The 24,049-nt window shown below is 41.5% G+C and overlaps 1 protein-coding gene across 4 annotated transcripts in view; it reads right to left on the bottom strand.

The window, feature by feature from the left end:
* The window catches only part of zgc:66433 (uncharacterized protein LOC321250 homolog), a 138,352-nt gene that overhangs the window by 10,361 nt on the left and 103,942 nt on the right, over window positions 1-24,049 (bottom strand). For all 4 annotated transcript variants that reach the window (XM_059976705.1, XM_059976706.1, XM_059976703.1 and 1 more), the window contains exons 4-8: window positions 18,455-18,587; window positions 13,662-13,820; window positions 12,395-12,463; window positions 7,669-7,860; window positions 3,134-3,233 (exon numbers count right to left, since the gene is read on the bottom strand). In XM_059976705.1, coding sequence (XP_059832688.1) covers window positions 3,134-3,233; window positions 7,669-7,860; window positions 12,395-12,463; window positions 13,662-13,820; window positions 18,455-18,587 — 653 coding nt within the window. The remainder of the gene's footprint in view (window positions 1-3,133; window positions 3,234-7,668; window positions 7,861-12,394; window positions 12,464-13,661; window positions 13,821-18,454; window positions 18,588-24,049) is intronic.

Here is a 24,049-nt window from a genome sequence, read left to right as displayed (position 1 = left end):
ACTATATGTTCGTGTTATTTCAGGTTTTATGTGTTATTTGGTATGAGTTGGTAGGTTTTTTTTGGGTCTGGGAACACACAAAAATTTTTCCCATATAAATAAATGGTAATTACTTCTTCGCTTTACGGCATTTTGGCTTACAAACGGTTTCATAGGAATGCTCTAATTTCAGATAGTGGGGGAAACCTGAAATGTTGCTGTGACATTGGAATTTCCTTGGAGATCAATAAAGTATCTGCCTGTCTGTCTATCTATCAATACACATAATTTGGTATACATCTAGCAAATCTCCCCTCATTCTCCTATGCTCCAGGGAATAAAGTCCTTACTTTTTCAGCCTTTCCCTATAACTCAGGTCCTCAAGTCATGGCACCATCCTTGTAAATTGTTTCTGCATTCTTTCAATCTTATTACTTGTAGGTCCTCACCACATCCACATCCTCACCATCAATTGTAAAAAAAAATACTGGATAGTTATATGGACAGGAAAATGGAGGGTTATGGGCTGAATGCAAGTCAGTGGGACTAGGTGAGAGTAAGCGTTCAGCACGGACTAGAAGGGCCGAGATGGCCTGTTTCTGTGCTGTAATTGTTATATGGTTACATGGTTATTAACTTCTTTCCTGTAGGTAGGTGGCCAGAACTTTGTACTTCATCCTTTTAACAAACATTAAATATTTCTTTTGGTATGCAGTTACATGTGTAACCTTTTGTGAGATGCTACACTAATGACAGTATCAACAGTGGGAAACAACATCTGCAACAAGGAGGATCAACTGTATTCACTTGATACATTTACATGTATTAGAAATTTGCTGCAGTGTGCTGGTCAGGCTGCAACATACAAGAAAAATCGTTCAACAAATACAAAGAATTTTTAAAAATTAACAAAATAAAGTTAGAGGTTAAAGTATGAATAAAATGTGCAGAAATACAAAAGATGCCACCGTGCACTTACAATGTAAACAGCATTATAAAGCATGGTTTACTGTTTACAGTGCAATGCCGTGACAGGAGTAATAGACAGAGGGGGTGAGGGTTGTGGGTACCCAGAATGGTCAATCAGATTAACTGCTTGGGGGAAGAGATTTTTAGAGGTCATGAAGTTTTGTTTTAATAGCCCTATGATGCTATAGAAGAGATACTTGCTCTAAAGTTTTTAAGTTTTATTATTGAGGATATAACAGTATTTCAAGGGGATATTTAGAGATACTATGCAGTTTGTTGTAGTCTAGTTAAGATGCTCACAGTAGGTACATTCTATCCAGACACAGGAAGAAATATAGTGCAGGATTGATTCAACTGTTCCACATAGCAGTTTATTCATCTATTCTGAATAATGAAGTTTTAGCTAATTTATTATGGGAATTTAAACAACGCAAGGGATTGCAGGAAATGTTTAGAATATAATAAAAACAAAGGGCCTTGGGGTAGACATTCACACAGGACAAGCAGATAAGGTGCTTAAAAAGTGTTCAGAAAAACTAAAATGTACAAGAGCAGGAAAATCATGTTAGCACAGGGCAAAGTTTATTTAGACCACAGCTAAAGCAAAATGCACAGTTTCATTTGTCATACTATAGAATGGGTGTAGAGATTTACAAGGATGAAAAGGTTTCATCATGAAGAAAGTGTGTGATGCACCATTAATAACTCTCAGAGACGTGAGTCAAGATAGGCTTTTATTAGCTGGAAGAGAGCAGTCAGCAGCAAGAGATCACCACACAACATCCTGGAGACTGAGGGAGGAGCAGTGCCCCAATCGCCTTTATACAGGGGTCTGTGGGAGGAGCCACAGGAGCAGTCTGCAGAGGGGCGCGTCCAGACAGATATATGTAGTTCACCACAGTGTGGCCAGGCTAGGTTGATCTTTCTAAGGCGCAAGAGGCTGAGAGGAGATTTAGACCATAAGACCATCAGACAAAGAAGCATACTTTGGTCATTCAGCCTATTGATTTTTCTCTCCCATTCCATTACAGCTGATTTACTTTCCATTTCAACCCCATTCTCCTACCTCCCCGTAAACTTTGACACCCTGGCTAATCAAGAATCTATTAACCTCTGCTTTAAATACACCCAGTGACCCGGTCTCCGGAGCCATCGGTGGCAATTAATTCCACAGATTTACCACCCTTTGGCTAAAGAGGTTCCTCCTCATCTCTGTTCTAAAGAGATATCTTGTATTCTCAGGCTGTGCCCTCTGCTCAGGTCCTAGACTTCCCCACTATAGGAAACATTCCCTCCACAACAGTGGGCCTCTCATGGCTATAGTGCACTGCAGATAATAATAATCACATTTTAATTTGAAACAGTAGATAGTTATGATGGTTTGATTATTATATAGTGCTTTTGTTAGTGAATAAACTTATGAAAAAAAACGGGAAAGTGTTGTATCCCTTAGTGGAGAGGCTGATAACTAGGAAACAAGGGTTTTAAGATAACAGAATTGGAGAGAGTTGACTTTTTTCTCCATCTAAAGGCTTGGGGATCTGGAACTTTGCCTGAAAGGGCAGTGAGAACACAAAGTACCAGAAAATGCCTGATGTACAGTAAACTTGACGGATTCTTCTTTACAAAGTGATAGAATTGGTGTTTATCTCGCTCGTTGGTGGCGTGGACAATGATCTCTATGATTCTGTCATTCCATAATCAGCCAAATCAACTTTAAGACAGTTTCACAGAGGATTTGATTGGCTTTTGGAATGGCTCGTCATCATTGAGTGAGAGATAGGACTTCGTCTTTTCTCCTATATTTCTGTTTCTTTCCTACTATGCTTTGGAAAATGGATGTTGGCTTTGCCTGCAAGAGCTGCATCCAAAGAAAAGAATAAACAGGGTAAATGAACTGGGGGTGGGGGTGGGGATTACTGCTGTGCAGCTCTTTCATGCAGAGAAAGATCCCAGAACAAACAATGAGAGAAATGTTCTCTGGACTGCTCACCAACTCCTTGTGACTTCCCTCCTTTGGAGAGGAACAAGGAATTTAAATGGGTCTTTCATTGACCAACCCTAACTACTACGTGGGAGCATTGGCCTATCAGAGCATATTGATAGCTTATTTCTCTTTAATCAGTTATTTCCAGTCTGTCTATTGTTTCATTGGATATTTGTACTGAAGTTGTAAAGGACGTACCATTTTCCTGTTGACATTCATTTGCTAGCTGACTTACAGTAGCTCCAAACTGATTCCTTTCATCTTTCCCTTTATCTTCCGAACCACCAGATTTTTCTTTCTAAGGGATTGTAATATTATGTTAGTTTATAAATATTTTAAACATCATAATATAAAGAATATAAAACATAGTACAGCACAGTACAGGCCTTTCAGGTCACGATGCTATGCTCGCCCCTTGACTTACTCCGAGGTCAATCACTTCCCACTTCCATTGACCTCCAGTTTTCCATCATCCCTGTGCCGATCTAAGTGTCCCTACTGTATATGACTCCACTACTATCCCTCGTGGGGCTTCCCAGGCACTCACCACTCTCTGAGTTAAAAACATCCTCCTTACTTTGCTAGAAATTCCTTAAAATTATGCCCTCTCGTATGAGCCATTTCAACCCTGGGAAAAAAAAGTCCACTCCATCTGTGCCTCTTATCATCTTGTACACCCCTATCAAGTAGCCTCTCATCCTTTATCTTCATTCCAAAGAGAAAAGCCCCAGCTCGTTTTACTTATCCTCGTAAAACATGCTTGGAATCAAATGACCTTGCCTGGTGTCTCAGGGCTGGGTGTGCCTACACCTGCCTCACCCCTTGCCCCTGGCACTCCTTCTTTGCCACCTGTCCCACACCCCTCTTGCAGCACTCCACCCTCGCCATCCTTTGCTCCTACCAGAGTTACAAACCCACTCTCTGCTCCACGTTGACAAATATAGAATCGTGCAAAAGTCTAGATATAAAGATGTGCCTAAGATTTTTCCACATCCGTCCTATAATGAGGCAACCCGAATACAATTTCGCAAGTGTGGTCTAACCCCAGGGTTTTGTACAGCTTCACCATTACTTCATGCCTCTTGAACTCATTCTCTTAACTAATGAAGGGCAACACACCAAACACCATCCTGATCAATTTACGAGGCATGATCATGATTAACTATGTTCCCTAGCATTAACCACAACTGAAGGCTTACAATGAGATCTGAATTCTCCCAGCTTTTTCTCGTTATTTATTTAAGTTTTAATTTGCAGTTACCGCACGATATCAGGCCCTTTCTGGCCTAACGAACCTGTGCCACCCTATCACACCCATGTGACCATTTAATCTAATGCGTACATCTCTACAATGTGGGAGGAGACCAGAGAAACTAACATGGTCACAGGGGAACTTATAAACTCCTGAGAGACAGTGGCAGAATTAAAGCTGGACTGCTGGTGCTGTATTGGTGTTATGCTAATCACTATGTTACCATGCCACATCTCAGTATGTTTGATGGCAGTCATGAAAGGACCCTGGCTTAGAATTACTGATCTTACTGAGCCAGCAATGGAACTATACAAGAATTCCCATTGTTCTGCCTGCTGGATCAGTGCATGTTGACCTGCTCATTTTGGAACTAGTGTGGAGAACCTTCTCCACACAGAGCCATGAAACATACAGCAAGGAGGTCCAGCTAGCTTATGCTGAGCCCATCCACCACCCATTTACACTAATCCAACATTAATTCCTTTTATTATTCTACCCACACTCCCACCAATATTCACCCTCCCTCCATTCCACCACACATACCAGGGACGCCTCACTTTCTCTGCAGCCATTGCATTGTATTCTGTGTTCTGTTATTGTGTTATCTTGCGCTATGTGATGCACAATGTACTGTGTGATGAATTGATCTGTATTAACAATATGCAAGACGAAGTTTTCACTGTATCTTGGTACATGTGACAATAATAAACCATTTCCAGGTTCTAGTTCCATGAGTTACTTGGCTGCATGTACCTCACCTCCATGGCAACCTCCAGTGACCCTCAAAGAAAGAGCTCTTTAAGTTCATGACCCATTCCCCATGGTTTCTACAGCCAGGAAGTGGCAGCTACAATCTGTAGAAGCAGCTGCTGTGGATACAACATTGATTATATTTTATTCTTTATATCACAAGTAGAAAACCAATCTGATAATCTTAAAGAGTGAAGTTTACCAAAGAGTGATTATTTTTGGGGGGGACGTTATGGCTAACAACATTTGTTTAGCTCCTGAAATAAGATTAGACAGTTAGACTGCTAACAGAGAATACTTACATAATGCTGGAAGAACTCAGCAGGTCAGGCAGCATCCGTGAGAAACACTGGCCCCATTCCTGATGAAGGATCTCGGCCCGAAACGTTGGCTACTCTTTTCTCACGGATGCTGCCTGACCTGCTGAGTTCTTCCAGCGTTCTGTACGTATTCTTTGATCCACAGCATCAACGTTTGTAATTTTGCGTTTAGACTGCTAACACCCTGCTACCAACCCAGCGTTCATCTAGAACCTGTCACCCTTCCTATCCCCAACACCACCACCACTCCCCAGCTCACAGACACACTCTCATCCTGCACTGATCACTTTTCATCTTTTATTGCTGCTGTTTCACATACTTACACTATGGTTTGTTTCACTGTAATAGTGTCAGTACCATTACACTGTCTTACAGAAACATGAACGTCACACTCACACTTTATGTCAACCAGTCAAATCTTCAGGCTGTGTCACTCAGGGACTTGAGCTGGTTGTTATTTTGTGTCTGTGTGTGCTGGATCATAACCATCTGTGCCGTGTGTGACCGTATGTATCGTGCTTTATACCTTGGCCTCAGAGGAATGATGCTTCATTTAACTGTATGCTTGTGTATGGTTGAATGACAATAACCTTGAACTTGAAGACTGAGTTCCAATTCCTAGACAGTCTGTCACTTTAAACACATAAACACATTCAGTTACGAAAATAACCAGATACATACGGAGGAAACCGACTGTATGGACACAGATTCTGAACAGTTGATGAAAAATATTGTGAGTCTAAGTATTATTTTCATTCCTCTTCTCCCACTTAGATTTAACAAAATGCTAAATCCTGGATAAAATTTAAGTTTGCCTAATTTCCAGGGAAATTGAACCAAAAATTAGGTGGCATTTAAGGTTTGGATAATGACACGGATGGGAGGGGTATGGAGGGTTATGGTGCATGTGGAACTAGGCAGAATAATAGTCCAGCATAGACTAAAAGGGCTGAAAGGCCTGTTTCTGTGCTGTAGTGCTCTATGACTTTAGCACAGGTTTAAAGTGAGAGGGGATACCCATTTTTTGTTGGTAGGATAAACCAGGGTAGGTCTTACACAGTGAATGGTAGGACACTGAGGAGTGTGGTAGAACAAGGGGATCTGGAAATACAGGTCCATAATTCATTGAAAGTATGTTACAGGTAACGAAAGCTTTTGACACATTGATCCTCATAAATCGAAGTATTAAGTCAGGAGATGGGATGTTAGGTTGAAGCTTGTATAAGACATTGGTGAGGCTTAATTTGTGTGCAGTTTTGGCCACCTACCTACAGGAAAGATGTAAATAAGGTTGAAAGAGTTCAGAGAAAACTTACAAGGGTGCTGCCAGGCCTGGAGGGCCTGAGCTGTAAGGAAAGATTGAATAGGTTGGGACTTTATTCCTTGGAATGTAAAAGATCGAGAGGAGATTTGATAGAGGTAACAAAATTATGAGGGGAATAGATAGAGTAAATGCAAACAGGCTTTTTCCATTGATGTTGGGTGGGACTACAACTATAGGTCATGGGTTAAGGGTAAAAGGTGAAAAGTTGAAAGGGGAACATGAGGGGAAACCTCTTCACCCAGAGGGTCAAGAGAGTGTGGAATGAGCTGTGGTGCAAGTGGTACATACAAGCTCAATTTCAACAGTTAGGAGAAGTTTAGATAGGTACATGGATAGTAGAAGTATGGAGGGCTATTGTCCTGGTGCAGGTTGACGGGAATAGACAGTTTATATGGTTTTGGCATGGACTAGATGGACTGAAAGACTTGTTTCCATGAGGTATTTTTCTATGACCCTATGACAGAGGGTGGTGCACGCATGGAACGAGATGCCAGGGAAAGTTGTTGAGGCGAGTTAAATAACAACATTTGAAAGACAGTTGGATGAGTTGGTGGATAGGAAAGGTTTAGAGCAGGGGTTCCCAATCGTTTTTATGTCATGGACTCTACCATTAACCAAGGGGTCTGTGGACTACAGGTTGGGAACCCCTGGTTTAGAGGGATATGGGCTATACAGAGGCAAATAGAACTTGCTTAGGTGGGCACCTTGATCAGCATGGAGCAGTTGGGCTGAAGGGTGTGTTTCCATGTTGCATTAGTCCATGACTCTAAATTGGCTCATTATTGAGTGCCTCACAGTCTGCATTAAGCATCAGGGAGCAGCCAGTTTAAATGTTCAGCATGGACTAGAAGGGCCTGTTTCTGTGCTGTACAGAAAAGTACTTATTGTAGTTGTTTTATTTGAGTTAAATATACACTTCAAAACCTATTTTGATTTTTTTTCTTTTTGAATGCATTTGATAATGCTGATTTAGAGTTATCAAGCACCATTGTTTGGATTGCAGTGCAATATATAGATAATTATGTCAAAGTATTTCGCATGCTTCTGCTTTTTGTTTTGTGTTTGTTCATGGAAACGACATTCTTACAATCATCGACTTCATCTGCTTGCCATAGGTCTTCTGTCTACGAGGGTTAACAGCGATCTTGTGCTTAGCTGCGGTGTTGTTCAGACAAATGTGTGAACTAGCTGGAGAGCTGAAGTCAACAGGAAGTGAGTCACAGCTGGTCGTCATGAGAACCAGTGGAGAGAGGGGTCTGGAAGAAGGCATCAAGGATATCTGTAAAATAAAAATGTAGAAAACAGTTTGGACTACTATAACAACAGTTCATTCTAAATCAGAGCTCTTGTGCCAAATGTCACTGAAATACATTTTATCTCTTTTCTGTAACTGTTTGAATCATTCAATATGTGCACTTCATATGTCTCATAGGTGTGTCCCACTCCTGGACTTCCATGGAAACACTTCACTTTTTCCTTTTGAATTAGCTATCACAAATTGAGTAGAACTTCAATGGTACAACCTTTTGCTCTGGGCTCTGTGTCAGAGGGTCTGCAATGTTTCCTCAGCTCTGCGCTGAACTGAGGCTGAGGATGTGGCCTGCTCTGGCTGCTCCAGACTTCGTGTCTATGGGCTCACTTTTGTTCTGAATGCTACTTGCTTACTTTTATTGCCTGCAGGATTTTTTTTTTATATATCTCTCTGCACATCGGATATCTGACAGTCTTTTTTTATGGGTTCTTTAGGATTTCTTTGTTTTGTAGCTGCCTGTAAGGAGATGAAACTCAAGTTTGTATACTGTATACATGTTTTGATAATAAGTGTATTTTGAACTTCTACAAATGAGAACTAAAGAATAAAGAATCCTACGTACTTTCTGTACCTGATAAAGTGTATGTTTGTGGAGTTATTTGTTCTTTTCAGTCCAGTTGTAGAATATTGTACATTGAAGTTTCACTGAATTTGTAAATTAAGTTGGCATACTGGTTTATTATTGTCCTATGCGCCAAGGTAGTGAGAAAACTGTCTTCCATCTTGTCAATATAGATAATTTCATTACACATTGCATCGATGCAGTACAAGGTAAAACAATAAGAGATGAAGTGTTAGTTACAGAGAAAGTGCGGTGCAGGCAGACAATAAGGTGCAAGGTCATAACCAGGTAGATTGTGAGGTTAACAGTCCACACCAGGGAATAAAGTATTATGTTTTCTCTTCCTTACTCCCCCACCCACCAAATTACATCATTTACAGCTTATCCCTCGGAAAACTGGCTCCGCCTTCTTTTTACCCTCTCCATCCTTCCTCCACATTCCTTTGAGACCAGTACTGATTTATTATTCCTAGTTCAGACAAGGAATTGTTGACCTGACATGTAACTGTTCCTGCAGATGCAACTTAAGACAGAAAGTGTAAAATACTGGGGATAATGCAACTAGGGGACTAGTCAAGGGTTTGATTACAGCAGGACAGAAGATATGTGCTGATACGTGCTTTTGCATCTTCTGCCCGATGGGAGAGGGAAGAAGAGTGAATGCTCTGGGTGGGTGGGGTCTATGATTATGTTGACTGATTCACTGAGGCAGCAAGAAGTATAGATAGAGTCCATACAGGGGAGGCTGGTCTCTGTGATGTGCTGAGCTGTGTCCATAACTCTGAAGTTTCTTGAGGTCTTGGGCAGAATATGTAATGTTTTAGGTCAAGAACTCTTTATTGGAGTTTTTTGACAAATGTTCAGACTGTCACTCTCTCCCCAGATGCTACCTGACCCATGGAGTACTGCCAGCATTTTCTGTATTTATTGCAACTACAGGAGTTCCACTAACAGTGTCACATGTTGGGATGACATGTGCTACACTCAGTGACTACTTTACTAAGAAGGCCTGTACACCTGCTCATTAATGCAAATATCTCAACAGCCAGTCATGTGGTGGCAACTCAATGCATAAAAGCATGCAAACATGGTTAAGATGTTTAGTTGTTGTTCAGACCAAACAACAGAATGGGGAAAGAAATGTGATCGAAGTGACTTTGATTGTGTATTAATTGTTGGTGCCAGATGGGGTGGTTTGTTTCTTCTCAGAAACGGTTGAGCTCCTGGGATTTTCACAGACGACAGTCTCTAGAGTTTACAGCGGATAGCGTGAGAAACAATAAAACATCCAGCAAGCAGTAGGTTTTTGGGTGTAATTGTCTTGTTAATGAGAAAGGTCAGAGGAGAATTGCCATACTGGTTCACAGTAGCTCAAGTAGCCATGTGTCACAATAGTGGTGTGCAGAAGAGCATCTCTGCCCACAACAAACCTTGAAGTGGATGGGCAACAACAGCAGAAGACCACACCTGGGCTCTACTCCTGTACCTAACAAACTGGCCACTGAACGCACAGTACTGTAATAATTTTATGTATTGTACTGTACTGCTGCCACAAAAAAGAATTCATGACATTTCAAGACATATCAACAAGCTAATTTGGATATAGGTCTTTATTCTGGATTGAGAGATGGGAAGGGGCAGGAGGAGGGGAATCATGGATGAGAAGAGAGGAAGAGGTGGGAAGCACCAGAAAGACCTTCTGCAATGATCAATAAACCAATCATTTTGAATCAAATGACTTTGCCTGGGGTCTCAGGGCTTGGTACATCTGCACCCACACAACTCCCCACCCCTGGCTCTCCTTCTCTGCCACCTGTCCCACAGCGCTCCACCCTCACCATTCCCAACATCCTTTGCTCCCACCAGATTTACAAACTTGCTCTCCTCTCTACAAGCACAGTAATGTATAAAATCTTAGGCACGCTAGCTACATATATGTGCCTAATACTTTTGCACAGTACTGTATGTAGTAACATCCACAACTTCACGACATCCCAAGTGCTTTACTGGCAATGAAACACTAAAAGTTGCAATATAAACACTTAACAAATCAGATAGCATCTGTGGAGGGAGAGACAGGTTTAACATTTGTCACTTAACATTTCTCAAAAGATTCGAATAAAGACCTGAATAATTAATACTCTTTTTGTTGCACAAATGCTGCCTAACCTTCACGATTCAAGATTGTTTAACATCATTTCCAGTACACAAGTGTAAAGGAGAACGAAGTAATTGTTACTCTGAATCCAATGCTGCACAAAAAATACAATAAGATTAAAAAACACAATAATAATTAAGCAAACACAATAAGTAAATATAAAATAGCTTATATACAATACTATGCAGAAGTATTGGGCACTCTAGGTTTTGTGTATGGTTTCAAATGGTACGGCCTCCACAGAGCCCTGATCTCAACATCATTGAGGCTGTGTGGGATTATCTGGAGAGACAGAATCAAACGAGACAGCTTAAGTCTGCAGAAGAACCGTAGCAAGTTCTCTAAGATGCTTGGAACAACCTGCCAGCTGACTTTCTTAATAAAACTGTATGACAGTTTATTTAAGAGAACTGATGCAGTTTTAAAGGCAAATATTGATCAGATTTAATTTTTAATGCTTAGTAAGTTTTTTTGATACTTATAAATTTTTCACTTCATTATTGTTGAAAGCATCTTCGCTTTACAGATTTTGTTGCATGTGCCAAAGACCTTAAACATAGATTGACTGCATGTCCATAAAGTGATGCTAGGCACAGGAGTGTCTGTACATAAGGTGACTGACGGGAAATGATAAAGTAGTGGAAGTGGGTAGAGGGGTTGATCAGCCTGACAGCTTGGGGAAAGTAACCGATTTTGAGTCTGGTGTTCCTGGCCTAGATGCAACATAGCCTCCTCTATGATGGGAGTGGGACAACCTGAAAGTAAATTTATTATCAAAGTATGTATATCTCACCACATACTATCCTGAGATTATTTTTCTTGCAGGCATTCATAATGGAACAAAGAAATGCAGTAGAATCAATGAAAACCATATATAAACAAACACAACCAATGTGCAACAGAAGACAAAATGTGCCAATACAAAATAATAGTAATAAAAGAAATCAATAAATACATAATACTGAGAATATGAGTTGTAGACATCTTGTAAGTAAGTCAATAGCTGTGGAGCTAGTTTAGTTCAAGGTGAATGAAGTTATCATGCTGGTTCAGGAGCCTAATGGTTATATGGGAATAAATCTTCCAGAACCTGGGGGTGTGGGACCTCCTAAGACTCTTGTACCTCCTTTCCGATCGTAGCAGCAAAAAAGGAGCATGGCCTGGGTAGGCGGGAACCTGCTGAGTGCTTTCAGCATTTTCTGATTTTTGTAATGACAGGTTAATAGTGGAGGTAAAAGAAACAACACTGACAAAATGGGTCAAATTGCCTTCTGAAGTGCTTCTCTCATCAATAATTTAAACAGTTTTGTGGCGCCATTGTTTAGAACTATACTGTACATATGATATTAAATATCTGGGTGGTGGGGTGGAGATATGTCTCTACCAAATGAGACGCAAGTCGCTCCTTCCCCCCGCTAGCCTTCAGGTCACCCTTGTGCAAGATGTAGCATCTGCTTAGCTCCCCACCCCTGATCAGGGTCAAGTGTAGCCATGGGTGCAGGTGATGGATGGTCATATGAGCAGCTGGTGCATATCACACATCCTGGTTATGTGACCACTGACGCCAGGCTGACAATCTCTGAAGAGTATTGATAATAGCTGGGGTCAACCGTCTTGTAAAGACACTGCCCAGAAGAAGGCAATGGCAAACCACTTCTGTGGAAAAATTTGCCAAAAACAATCATAGTCATGGAAGGATCACGATCGCCCATGTCATATGACTGGGTACATAATGAATGAACAGACATTAAATATCATCACCAAAAAGGTTGAATACTCACCAGTTCTTCATCTTCACTCTCAGTTCCACCTAAACTTAAAGAATTGTGCCGCTCAGCAAGGACAGCACACTGTGGGATGGAAACAGAAAGAGAGTCAATCAAGGGAAAATGTTGGCTAACACAAGAGAGTCTGCAGATGCTGGGAATCTTGAATATCAGACACAAAATACTGGAGGAGCTCAGCAAGGTAGCATCTATAGAGAGGAATAAACAGTCAATGTCTCGTACAGAGAAAGGCTTGACCTGAAATGTCAACTGTTTATTCCCCTCCATAGATGCTGCCTGACTTGCCGAGTTCCTCCAGCATTTTGTTGCTTGGGGTTCCAGCATCTGCAGATTTTCTCTTGTTTGTGCCAATGTCTAACTCGGTATGTACATGCAAAACCATCAGTGGGAACATTCACTTGTGCCAGTATTTAATTAGGTACATGCAAAACCTTTGCTGGGATCAGATTTCTCAGGCTGCTCTGAACTTGTAAGAGGTTGGTGAGGCTGCACTTGTGAGTATTGTGAACAACATTTGTCACCCTGTTATGGGAAAGATGTCACTGAACTAGAAGAATGCAAAGATTTGTCAGGATGATACCTGGACTTATGGGCCTGGGTTACTAGGAGAGGTTGTGCAGACTAAGATTTTGTTCCCTGGAACGTAGATGAGGGATGACCTGACAGAGGTATATATGGTCATGAGGGGCATAGGCAGGGTGAAAGTACATAGTCTTTTTCCCAGGGTGGATGTGTTGAGAACAAGGGGGCATAGGTTTATGATTGAAGGTATAAGACTAAACAGGGACATTGGGGCAGCTTCCACACACAAAGCATGGTGTGTATTTGGAAAGAGCTGCCAGAAATAGTGCTTGAGGCAGGAATATTAGCAACATTTAAAAGCCACTTAGATAACTGATAGGATAGGAGAGGTTTATAGGGCAAGGGGCTTTAGCCTACAGGCAAATGGGAGTATCAACTGAGCAACATAACTAGCAAGGTTGAACTGGGCCAAAAGCCTGTTTCCATGTTGAATGATTCTTTGACATGGAATTTTCCCAATGTTCCTTTAAAACCACAAATTTCTGGACAGACTGGATCAAAGTTCTAAGGGCCACACAAGATTTATGAAGAGAAATTGGCCATTTCTGGATGGCCAGTCCCTTTGGCTGGCAAAAAGAATCAATGCAGCAACTTTATGAAGCAAGCAGACAGGTTTGGCCTTGATGGGCTCACCCCGCCCTCTCACACCCTCTCCGTTAACCAGAGGACCCTGCTCTACCTTTGGCGTTGAACACCTCAGGACTGCGTGAAGAGAAGACATTTCTGGAGGGCTCCTGGGCAGCCCATCGTCCTCGGACATGGTGCCCGCATCCTCGTTCTTTACGGAAGGGATCAACACGCCGGGGGAAGACAGTCGGATGTTCTGTTCAAATTGTAGCTGAGAGAAGGCAAAAGCTTATCACTGAACATAAGTTTTCATACCATTGTACTCCCAATTTCCCAGTGCTTCACCAGCCCCAGCCTACCACCAACCCACCATCAAAGAAAAATATACAGAAAGGTGTTAGAAAAAGGCCAGCAATATCATGAAGGATCTCTCCCACCCAGCTCATGTACTGTTTGTCCCAGTCCCATCAGGGAGGAGGCTACACGGAGCATACACGCCAGGACCACCAAACACAAAAGCAGTTACTTCTCCGAAGTCGTCAGGCCGATCAACACCTCCACCCAGTAACCTCCCCCACATCCACGTCACCTGGCATCACGTTAGGCACATCCAGTCAGTCTGGGTACATAACATTTACTGTATACTGTGTTTTATAGGATTGATTTTATATTTATATTTATTATGTTTATTTAAAATTGTATTTTTTATGCTGCAACAGATTGGAGTAACAGTCATTTTCATTGTTCCTCATTCCTGGGTACTGAAACTACCTTGAATATTGAATCTTGAATCTAAATGTCAGAAAAGTTGTACCATTCCTGCTTCCTCCAAACTCAAGTTAACAACAGGTTCACCTGAGGTGATAATTTTTACTAGCAACAGCTGGACCATGAATCCTTTACAGAAATATTTGGGCGCTACAGTAGTGATGCACCATCAGTAACTCACTCTGAGACGTAAAGGCGAGATATCGGCATTTATTGACTGGAAGAAGGAACCAGCAGTGAGTGACCACCATACTATATCCTGGAGACTGAGAGCAGGGCCCAGGCTCTGATCGCCTTTATACAGGGGCCTGTGGGAGGAGCCACAGGAGCAGTCAGCAGGGGGCGTGTCCAGACAGGCACACGTAGTTCACCACAGGTAGCATAGTGGTCAGTGTGACACTATTACAACACAGGGCGTCGGAGTTCGGAGTTCAATCCTCTGTAAAGAATTTGTACATCCTCCTCGTGGAATGCATGGGTTTCCTCCGGGTGCTTCGGTTTCCTCCCACAGTCCAAAGACGTATCGGTTAGTAGGTTAATAGGTGGACTCATGGGCTCAAATTGTGATTCAGGTGAATAATCCGCAGTTACCATACATTAATCTTACAGCATGAGGAAAGGCCACTCTTCTTGCTAGACTCGATGCTTTAGTCTGCTGCTTTAGCTGCCGAGCAGCATTCCACAGTGGCAGGGCCTGGGTTCTAATGAGAGGCACGATCCCTCTGTTTGGCTAATTAAATGCCAGCCCAAATAGACTGGAAAGGAAGGGTGTCAGGACCAGAGGTGAGAGTTGGGCTGGTTCCGCTCACTTTCCTACCATGCTCACTCCTCTCCACGACGTTGAGCTTGTGAGACTGCCCAGCTGCTGAGCTTTGTGTCTATGAGTTTCGCAGCCAGTTGCCCCGCTAATATGATGACTGAGACCAAGGATTTGGGCCTACTTTGGGCAGCTCTGGGGATTCAGATCTAAGAACTCAATTTGGTTCAGAATGCAGCGCTCGCTCCTATTGTTTGTACAATTTGTTTTTTTTTTCTCTTACCCTGCATATTGTATGTTGGTCTTCACTTTATTTTTATTGGGTTCTTTTGGGTTTCTGGCTTTGTGGCTGCCTGTAAGCAGACACGTCTCAATGTTGTATAATTTTTACATTCTTTGATAATAAATGTACTTGAATCTTGACTGAGTGACAGCTTTAGTTCGATTGCACTCAGTTTGATTGTACTTAGTTTGATTTTAGTTCAATTCCACTCAGTCTGATTTTAGTTTGACGCACGCAGTTTGATTTTAGTTCGATTGTACTCAGTTTGATTTTAGTTTGATTGTACTCCGTTTGATTTTAGTTCGATTGTACTCAGTTTGATTTTAGTTTGATTGTACTCCGTTTGATTTTAGTTCGATTGTACTCAGTTTGATTTTAGCTCGATTACACTCAATTTGATTTTAGTTCGATTACACTCAGTTTGATTTTAGCTTGATTGCAGTCAGTATATGAAAAGCCAACAGAGGAAATGGTTACGGCGATATACTAACAACATCTTAAAGGTGATGGATCGGAAAGGTTGAGAGGGATATGGGCGAGGTGTTGGCAAATGGGATTAGCTCAAATGGGAATCTCCGTTCACAAATATCACACATGATTGGAAAAGGCTGCAGAGGGTTGTAAAGCCAGTTAGCTCCATCATAGGCACTGGCCTCCCCAGCATCCAGGACATCTTCAGTAGAGAGTGTCTCAAGAAAGTGGCATCTGTCATGAAGCACCCTCACCATCCAGTACATGTCCTCTTCTCATTTCTATCATCCAGAGGAGGTACAGAAGCATTCCTATTTTAGCATCAGCTTCTTCTCCTCCACCATCAGATCTCTAAACAGTGACTGCTCTCTCAGTATTTTGCCTCTTTTCACACTATTTACCTATTTACTTATTTATTATATATTCTTACTGTCATTTATAGTTTTTTATATATTGCACTGTACTGCTGCTGCAAAGCAACAAACTTCCCGTCATATGTCAAACATAGCACATGATTCTCTTGACTTTACAATTTACCTCATTATGGTCTTGGGTTTATTGTCTACCTTACAGTGCACTTTCTCCAACTGTAACACTTTATTCTGCATTCTGTTATTGCATTTCCTTAGTACTACCTCAATACCCCAGTATGATGAAATGATCTGCATGTGAAACAAAATTTTTCACTGAACTTTGCTACATATGACATTAACAAAATGATTTACCAATTTACAATTTACCAGTTTAACATGTTGACCTTTTAACACTTTGTGGGCAGCTGATTCTGATAAAAATGGTCACTGTAAGTAAATCACACAAAATGCTGGAGAAACTCAGCAGGCCAGGCAGCATCTATGGAAAAGAGTAAAATCGATGCTTCAGGCCGAGACCTTTCGGCAGGACCTGAAACGCCGACTGTGCTTTTTTTCATAGATGCTGCCTGGCCTGCTGAGTTCCTCCAGCATTTTGTGTTTGTTGCTTAGATTTGCAGCATCTGCAGATTTTCTCTTGTTTGACTGTAAGTAAATCAGTTGTTGAGGTGGAAGAAGGTAGCACAGAATGCATTATTTCTTTAATTTTTCAGTACTGTGGTAAGATAGTCTTGTTGGTAGCGTAGTGGTTAGCACAGCGCTTTACAGTCCAGGTGAACCGGGTTTAATTCCTGCCTCTGCGTTTGTACTTTTTCTTCATGACCATGTGGCTTTCCTCCACATGCTCCAGTTTCCTCCCACAGTCCAAAGAGGTACTGGTTGATAGGTTAATTAGCCATTGTAAATTTGTCCCCTGATTAGACCCAGGATGAAATTAGGGGATTTCTGGGCAATGTGACTCAAAGAACCTATTCCATGCTGTATCTCAATTAAAAAGATAAAAAAAATAGAACTCCGGAGAATGGAAATCTGAAGTTATTCAATCTGCTGAATAAGTGGGCAGTTCTATCTCCCACTTTGGTCTCCTTCCCTCTTGCAGGCTCTTCTAGCTGAGAAGTTAGGAACTTTGGTACAAGATTAAAGCCACTTGGATCCCTGAGATATTCAATTAGGCAATGACTATTCCAAACCTTAATTCTCACTTTGGGTTTACAATTCTTCATTGATTTGTTTGTGCATAGTTTTAATAATTCTATTGCATTGTATTTTCCTGAAAATGCCTGCAAGAAAATAAATCTCAAGGTAGTATATGATGAGACATGTGTACTTTGATAATAATTTGACTTTGACTTTGAATAGTGAGTATTGTATAAATGCACTTGGAGTATTGAAAGGAGATCTGGGCCCCTTAGTTAAGAAAGGACGTGCTGACATTGCAGAGGATCCACAGAAGGTTCATGAGAGTGATCCCAGGAATGAAAGGGTTAACATATGGGGAGCATTTGATGGCTCTGGGCCTGTACTTGCTGGAGTTTAGAAGAATGAGGGGGGATCAAATTGAAACCTAGTGAATATTGAAAGGCCTAAATAGAGTTGATTTGGAGAGGATGTTTCCTACGGTGTGGGAGTCTCAGAATACAGAAGCGTCAATTTAAGCAGAGGTGAGGAGGAACCTCTTTAGCCAGAGGGTGGTGAATCTGTGGAATTCATTGCCACAGACAGCTGTGGAGGCCAAGTCATTGGGTTAAAGTGGAGGTTGATAGCTTCTTGATTAGTCAGGGCATGAAAGGTTGTGGGTGGGGAAAAGTTGGGAGAATGGAGTTGAGAGGGATAATAAAACAGCCATGATGGAATGGTGGACACACTCGATGGGCCTAATTCTGCTTCCATGTCTTATGGTTTTATGGAATTGCTTTATCCAACAAGTTGTGGAAATTTTCGATTGATTCAGGACCTCAACATTGTTCCCCCATCTTTGTGCAGTAAACAAAGGTCAGCCAAGCTCCATTTTGAATGTTATACCCCATTGTATTTGACCTGCTCATGACCAGTCATTCATCTCTGTCCACTCTAAGTCATTAATTTCTCAAATCATCATTTAAAACTGATGATACTTTTTCACATTTCCCTAAGCATCTGGAATCGACTGTGATGTAAAGTGCTAAGAGGTAGAATTACTTGGGAATTGATTGGAAACTGGCAATAAATAACATGATGGACCAAATTGTCTCCTTCTGTACTTTCTCAAAACTCACCTGTAAAGCTTTCACCCTGCCAGCCACATTTTCCTGGGACGCTCCTCGAACTGACACTGACTCCGAGATGGATAGTTCAGGGATGAAAATACTGTCATGAGAGAAAGCTCTGCTTCCGATATTACTTTGGGAGCTGAAATAATAAATACTAATGAATTTAACTTCATAGTTTATTAGATAATACTTCAGAGGAAAGAAAATTGTTCAAATTTTGCACTAAGTCACAAATATGCTTAGTCAGAACTCTTCCATCAGGCAGAAGATACAAAAGCCTGAAAGCTCACACAACCTAACTCAAAGACAGTTGCAATGCACTGCTATAAAACACTTGAATGATGTTATAGAGGTGAATGCTTGATCTCTCAGTCTACCTTATCATGGCCCCTGCATCTCATTGTCTACCCGCACTGCACTTTCCTGTAACTATATTTTACATTCTGTTATTACTTTTCCCTTTTTGCTATCTGTATGGAATTATGTGTCTAGAGTGCATTCAGAGCAAAGATTTTCACTGTATCTCGGTACACATACCAATAATGGACTAATTAAAAACATTTCCTTTTTTTAATCTAATGTTGGTAACTGTCATTTGTTATATTAGTTGAATAATAATACATACATATTGTTGGACTGGGGTGTAGAATTGTTATCTTTCTTGTAGTTTAACTTTCCAAAGCCTGCTAGTATTTTTGTACAATCATCTGTATAAAGGTAATTGTCCAGTGAATTTTCCAGTAATTATGGTACAGTTGCATTTGTATTTTTCTAAAAAGCTCTAAGTTTATAGCTGCAGGTGTCGTGCTACTTGAATCTGGCTGTTTTATCGGCGAATCGTTATCATTGGAAGTTTGGTCATCTCTAGTCTGAGTGTGGGAAGACCGCGGCTACTTTTCCCTTTGCCTTCTCCTCTTTGTTTTCTCAGCTCTTTCCTGTTCACTTTCCTCTCTTGTAACACAATAAAATGGCCATAAGCAAAATGTTTTATGACTCCTTATTGACTTCTGAAGAACTTTGGATCATAAAAACATCAGGATCCAACAATGGATTACCGCTTCTCATGACTTTTGTACAGTACTGTAGTAATTTTATGTATTGCACTGTACAGCTACCATGGAAAAGAAACAAATTTCATGACAGATGTGAGTGATCATAAACCTGACTTTGATATGGGTCTCTGTGGTGGTATGAGAGTGGGAAGGGGGCAGGGAGAGGGGAATCATGGTTGGGAAAAGAGGAAGGGCGAGCAGGAAGCACCAGAAAGACCAACTGTAATGATCAATAAACCAATTGTTGGGAATCTAATTACCTTACCCGGTGTCTTTAGGGCTGGTGTCCACACCCACACCATCCCCTTCCATGACACTCCTTCTCTGTTCCTCCTGCGGCACCCCCCCCTCGCCATTCCCAACATCCTTGGCTCCTGCCAGATTTACAAACTTGCTCTCAGCTCCACGGCAACATATACAGTACTGTGCAAAAGTCTTAGGCACCCTAGCTATATACTGTATATAGTCGGCCCTCCTTATCCATGGGGGATTGGTTCAGGGACCCCCCCACGGATACCAAAAATCGCGGATGCTCAAGTCCCTTATTTAACCTGTCTCAGTGCGGTGGTCTTTAGGACCCAGCGGAACCCCGGACTTTATTTAACATGCGCAATGCGGTGGACATTAGGACCTGGCGCAGCTCTGAATCTGCAGTGTTTCTATTCACAAAAATAATCACAATCACGATTGAAAATAAGGTGGAATTAATAAAGTGATCAGAAAGAGGTGAAACACCATCAGTCACTGGAAAAGCGTTAGGCTACAGCCGGTCAACGATTGGAACAATTTTAATGGAGCATGTGAAAGGCCCTGCCCCAATGAAAGCTACAAGTATTACTAAGCAACGCAGTGGTTTAATTATTGGAATACGTATGTTTCTTAAGTTTTATATGCAGAGAAATGTAAAATATATACTATATACTAAGAAAAATGTTTGACTAACTGATGCTAAGTAATACCGGATGTACCTGTACCGACTTCAAATCTGACTTAAAGACAGACTCAGGAATGGAACTCCTTCATAACCCAGGGACTGCCTGTACTTTTAAATCATCTCTAGATTACTTATAGTACCTAATACAATGTAAATTCTATGTAAATAGTTGTTATACTGTATTGTTTAGGGAATAATGACAAGATAAAATAGTCTGTACATGCTCAAACAACGAGTGCTGGAGAGAGAACTTCTGGGTTTTCCCGATCCGTGGATGGTTGAATCTGCGCATGCAGAATCTGCGGATAAGGAGGGCCGACTCTATGGGTCTATGACTTCTGCACAGTACTGTATGTTGCCCTCTTTATGTTGTATTACAGTGGATTCCAGTTAATTGGACACATCAGGACAGTACATTTTGGCCCAATTAAGCGGCTTCTCTAATTAGCTAAACTTTCATGGAAATAACTAAAAGGTTACATAAAGACGAACCGAGTACCAAATTAAGAATTTAAATGAAATACAGAACAAGATAAAGCACTTCCAGTACCAGTAGTAGAAAACTGTTTATTTGTTCCTAATGCTTATTGATGGATGAATTCATCTGTGTTGTGTTCTTCTGATTGTAAATGAACAAAATCTGCAGTCACATAGTCTAGATAATGGACTGCCTTCATTAAATACTGTTGACAATTGCATCCTCCAAATATTCATTTTAATTGTAACACTTAAGATGATTATTGGTACCATCAAATTCTAACTTGTTGAAGTAGTGAAATCATTTCATTTTCCCTCCTGGCCTTTTCTGGCATCTCTAAGCCCGAATGCTTGAAACTGCATTGAGCAAAACAGTTCGGAGTGGTCTTATGACTTATTTTTCACCAACTATCAGTGACAAAAATCACTGCTTTTTGACCACAAGCACATGACACTGACACTATTTAAAAACTGTTCACTCAAAGCACGGCGTAGCAAGTGCATGCAACTGACACAAGTTAGAAACAGTTTCCTACTCCAATTAAGTGGCAGAGTGTCCCAAATAAATGAGGGAATCCCAGCTATTTTCTCAATTAGTTTGTGTTCTTTAAGTGTTGTCCCTAGTAAGGAGCTGTCCCGATTAACTGATGGCCCAAAGAACCAGAATCCACTATATATAAGACCGTAAGATATAGCCCTGTATCCCTTCATGCCCTGATTAATCAAGAGTCTATCAACCTCTGCCTTAAGCATACCCAATAACTTGGCCTCCACAGCTGCTTGTGCGAAGAATTCCACAGAGTCATCATTCTCAAACTAAAGAAATTCCTCCTCATCAACATTCTACCAGGATGCCCCTCTATTCTGAGACTGTGTCCTTTGGTCTTGGATTCCACCTCCATAAGAAACATTCTCTCCACATCCACTCTATTGAGGCCTTCCAACGTTCAAGAGGTTTCAATAAGGTCATTCCTCATTCTTCTGAATTCCAATGTGTACAGGCTCAGAGCCATCAGACGGTCTTCCTATGACAAGCCACTCAATCCTGGAATCATTTTCGCGAACCTCCTTTGAACCCTCTCCAATGTCAGCACATCCTTCCTAAGATGAGGGGAACAGACCTGCTCACAATACTCCAGGTGAGGCCTCACCGGTGCTTAATAAAGCCTCTGCGTTATATCCTTGCTTTTATATTCTAGTCCTCTCAAAATGAATGCTGACATCGCATTTTCCTGCCTCGCCACGGACTCAACATGCAAATGAAACTTTAGGGGATCCTGCACAAGGTCTAGCAAGTCCCATTGCACCTCAGCTTTTTCTATTTTCTCTCTACTTAGAAAATAGTCTATGCTTTTATTGTGCTTTTATGATCCATGCACTGAACAATCTGTCCAATAGATTTTCTCTTCTTCACCACAAGCAATCTCTAGCGCCATGTCTAATGGTGGCTTTGCTAGTAATGTCTGTGTTGCAGATGTGAGTCTTGGGAACTAAACTGTCCTCTGAGTCAGGTACAAGAATGCTATCCACAAGGTACTGCTGACACTCACAATCCCACGGACAAGACCAGGGGCTGAGACCAACATTTCAAGAACAGGCCTAATTGTCTTGCAACAGAAAATAGTCATAGAAGTGTGATCACTTGAGTCGAGTATGATGTTCTCCCAAGGGGTTATTCCTTTAATGGAGAATGCCTGTGCGTGACTTTGTTTAATGTGGGGAGATTGATGTATAGGAAGCCACCACACTGTCCTTGACAGATCAGAGTCAGGGTCCAGTGGCAAGATGACTGGGGACTCTTCACCGCTGCAGTCTTCCTTCCTTCATCTTCACTGATGTTGTGATCATCTTCCCCCAGCTTCATTTCTGAGGCCTTGGTTAGATCGCTCCTTTTGTGGAACCTTCACCCACCGTGGTTGACCCAACCAGGAGCTAAATTATAGATGGTGTCACTCTTGGGATCTCAGGAACTCACAGGCCTCCACACCACAACATGGTGGTGATCTTCGGAGAAGAGTCAGAAAATACATCTTAAATGTACCATCAGGCTGTGAAGTATTATTGCTGTATTTCACAGGGTCACCCACTCTGTATGGGTTTAACCCTCCACTAAACTACTGTAAAATTCAGCAGGAGATTCACAGCTTTAAATTATCCTTCTTCCAACATTCCCTGAGTTCACCTCCCTCTGGTCAACAAGACTTCTGAATAACAGACTCAAAATGCTGGAGGAACTCAGAGTAGGTCAGGCAGCATCTAAGGAGAGGAATAAACAGTCAACCCCATAGATGCTGCCTGAACTGTTGAACTCCTCCAGCACTTTGTATATTTTACAGTCTTTTCCAGAACTTCAACACCTGCAGTACCTCTTCTGTTTATTCCTTCTGAGTTGCAAATTGCGTTCCAAACAGGCACCATCACGCTCAAGGACAGCTTCTACCCTGATGTTACAAGACTCCTTAACACTTCTTGGATGATAAAGGTGAACTCTCTATACCTCAATCTACCTCATTATAGCCCTTACCTTGTTTGGCTAGCTGAGAAACAAGCTACTTTGTCTTTGTCACCAGCATTTTGTGTGTGCCCTGTAGATGCTGCCTGGCCTGCTGTGTCCCACCAGAATTTTGTGTGTGTTGTTGTTTGAATTTTCAGCATCTGCAGATTTCCTCGTGAAGCTACTTTGTCTAGCTGCTTTCTCCATAACAGCATTCTGCATTCTATTATTCTTTTTGCACTATCTCGATGTAGATAGAAGTGGAAATATCTTCCTATTTTCAATCATAATCTTAAGCTCGTCCATTTGGTAATTTCATGATCTTCACCTTGTCTGTGGTGGTCACATTTTCAGGTGTGGAAGTGAGTGCTTAGCTCTTTAAATGAACTGTTGTTAGCACAAAAACTGTCTTCTGTGTCATGTCACATTATCATTTTGCAAGAGCGTGTATCATAAAGTAATCTGATTGGCATGTATTGGCCCGGACTCTCAAGTTGGATAAGTGTGCATGGGCAGTTCAGTGGAGAGTAAGGGAGAAACTAAGTCCATAAATTTAACGACCTTTCATGGGAAATGGTTCACCTGATCTGATCAAAGGTCACAAACCTGAAACCAGGGCAGCACAGTAGCAGGGTGGTTAGCAC

This window comes from Hypanus sabinus, chromosome 8 (genome assembly GCF_030144855.1).
Source record: "Hypanus sabinus isolate sHypSab1 chromosome 8, sHypSab1.hap1, whole genome shotgun sequence".
NCBI classification, from domain to species: Eukaryota; Metazoa; Chordata; class Chondrichthyes; order Myliobatiformes; family Dasyatidae; genus Hypanus; species Hypanus sabinus.
This window is presented reverse-complemented; position numbering and strand designations above follow the sequence as displayed.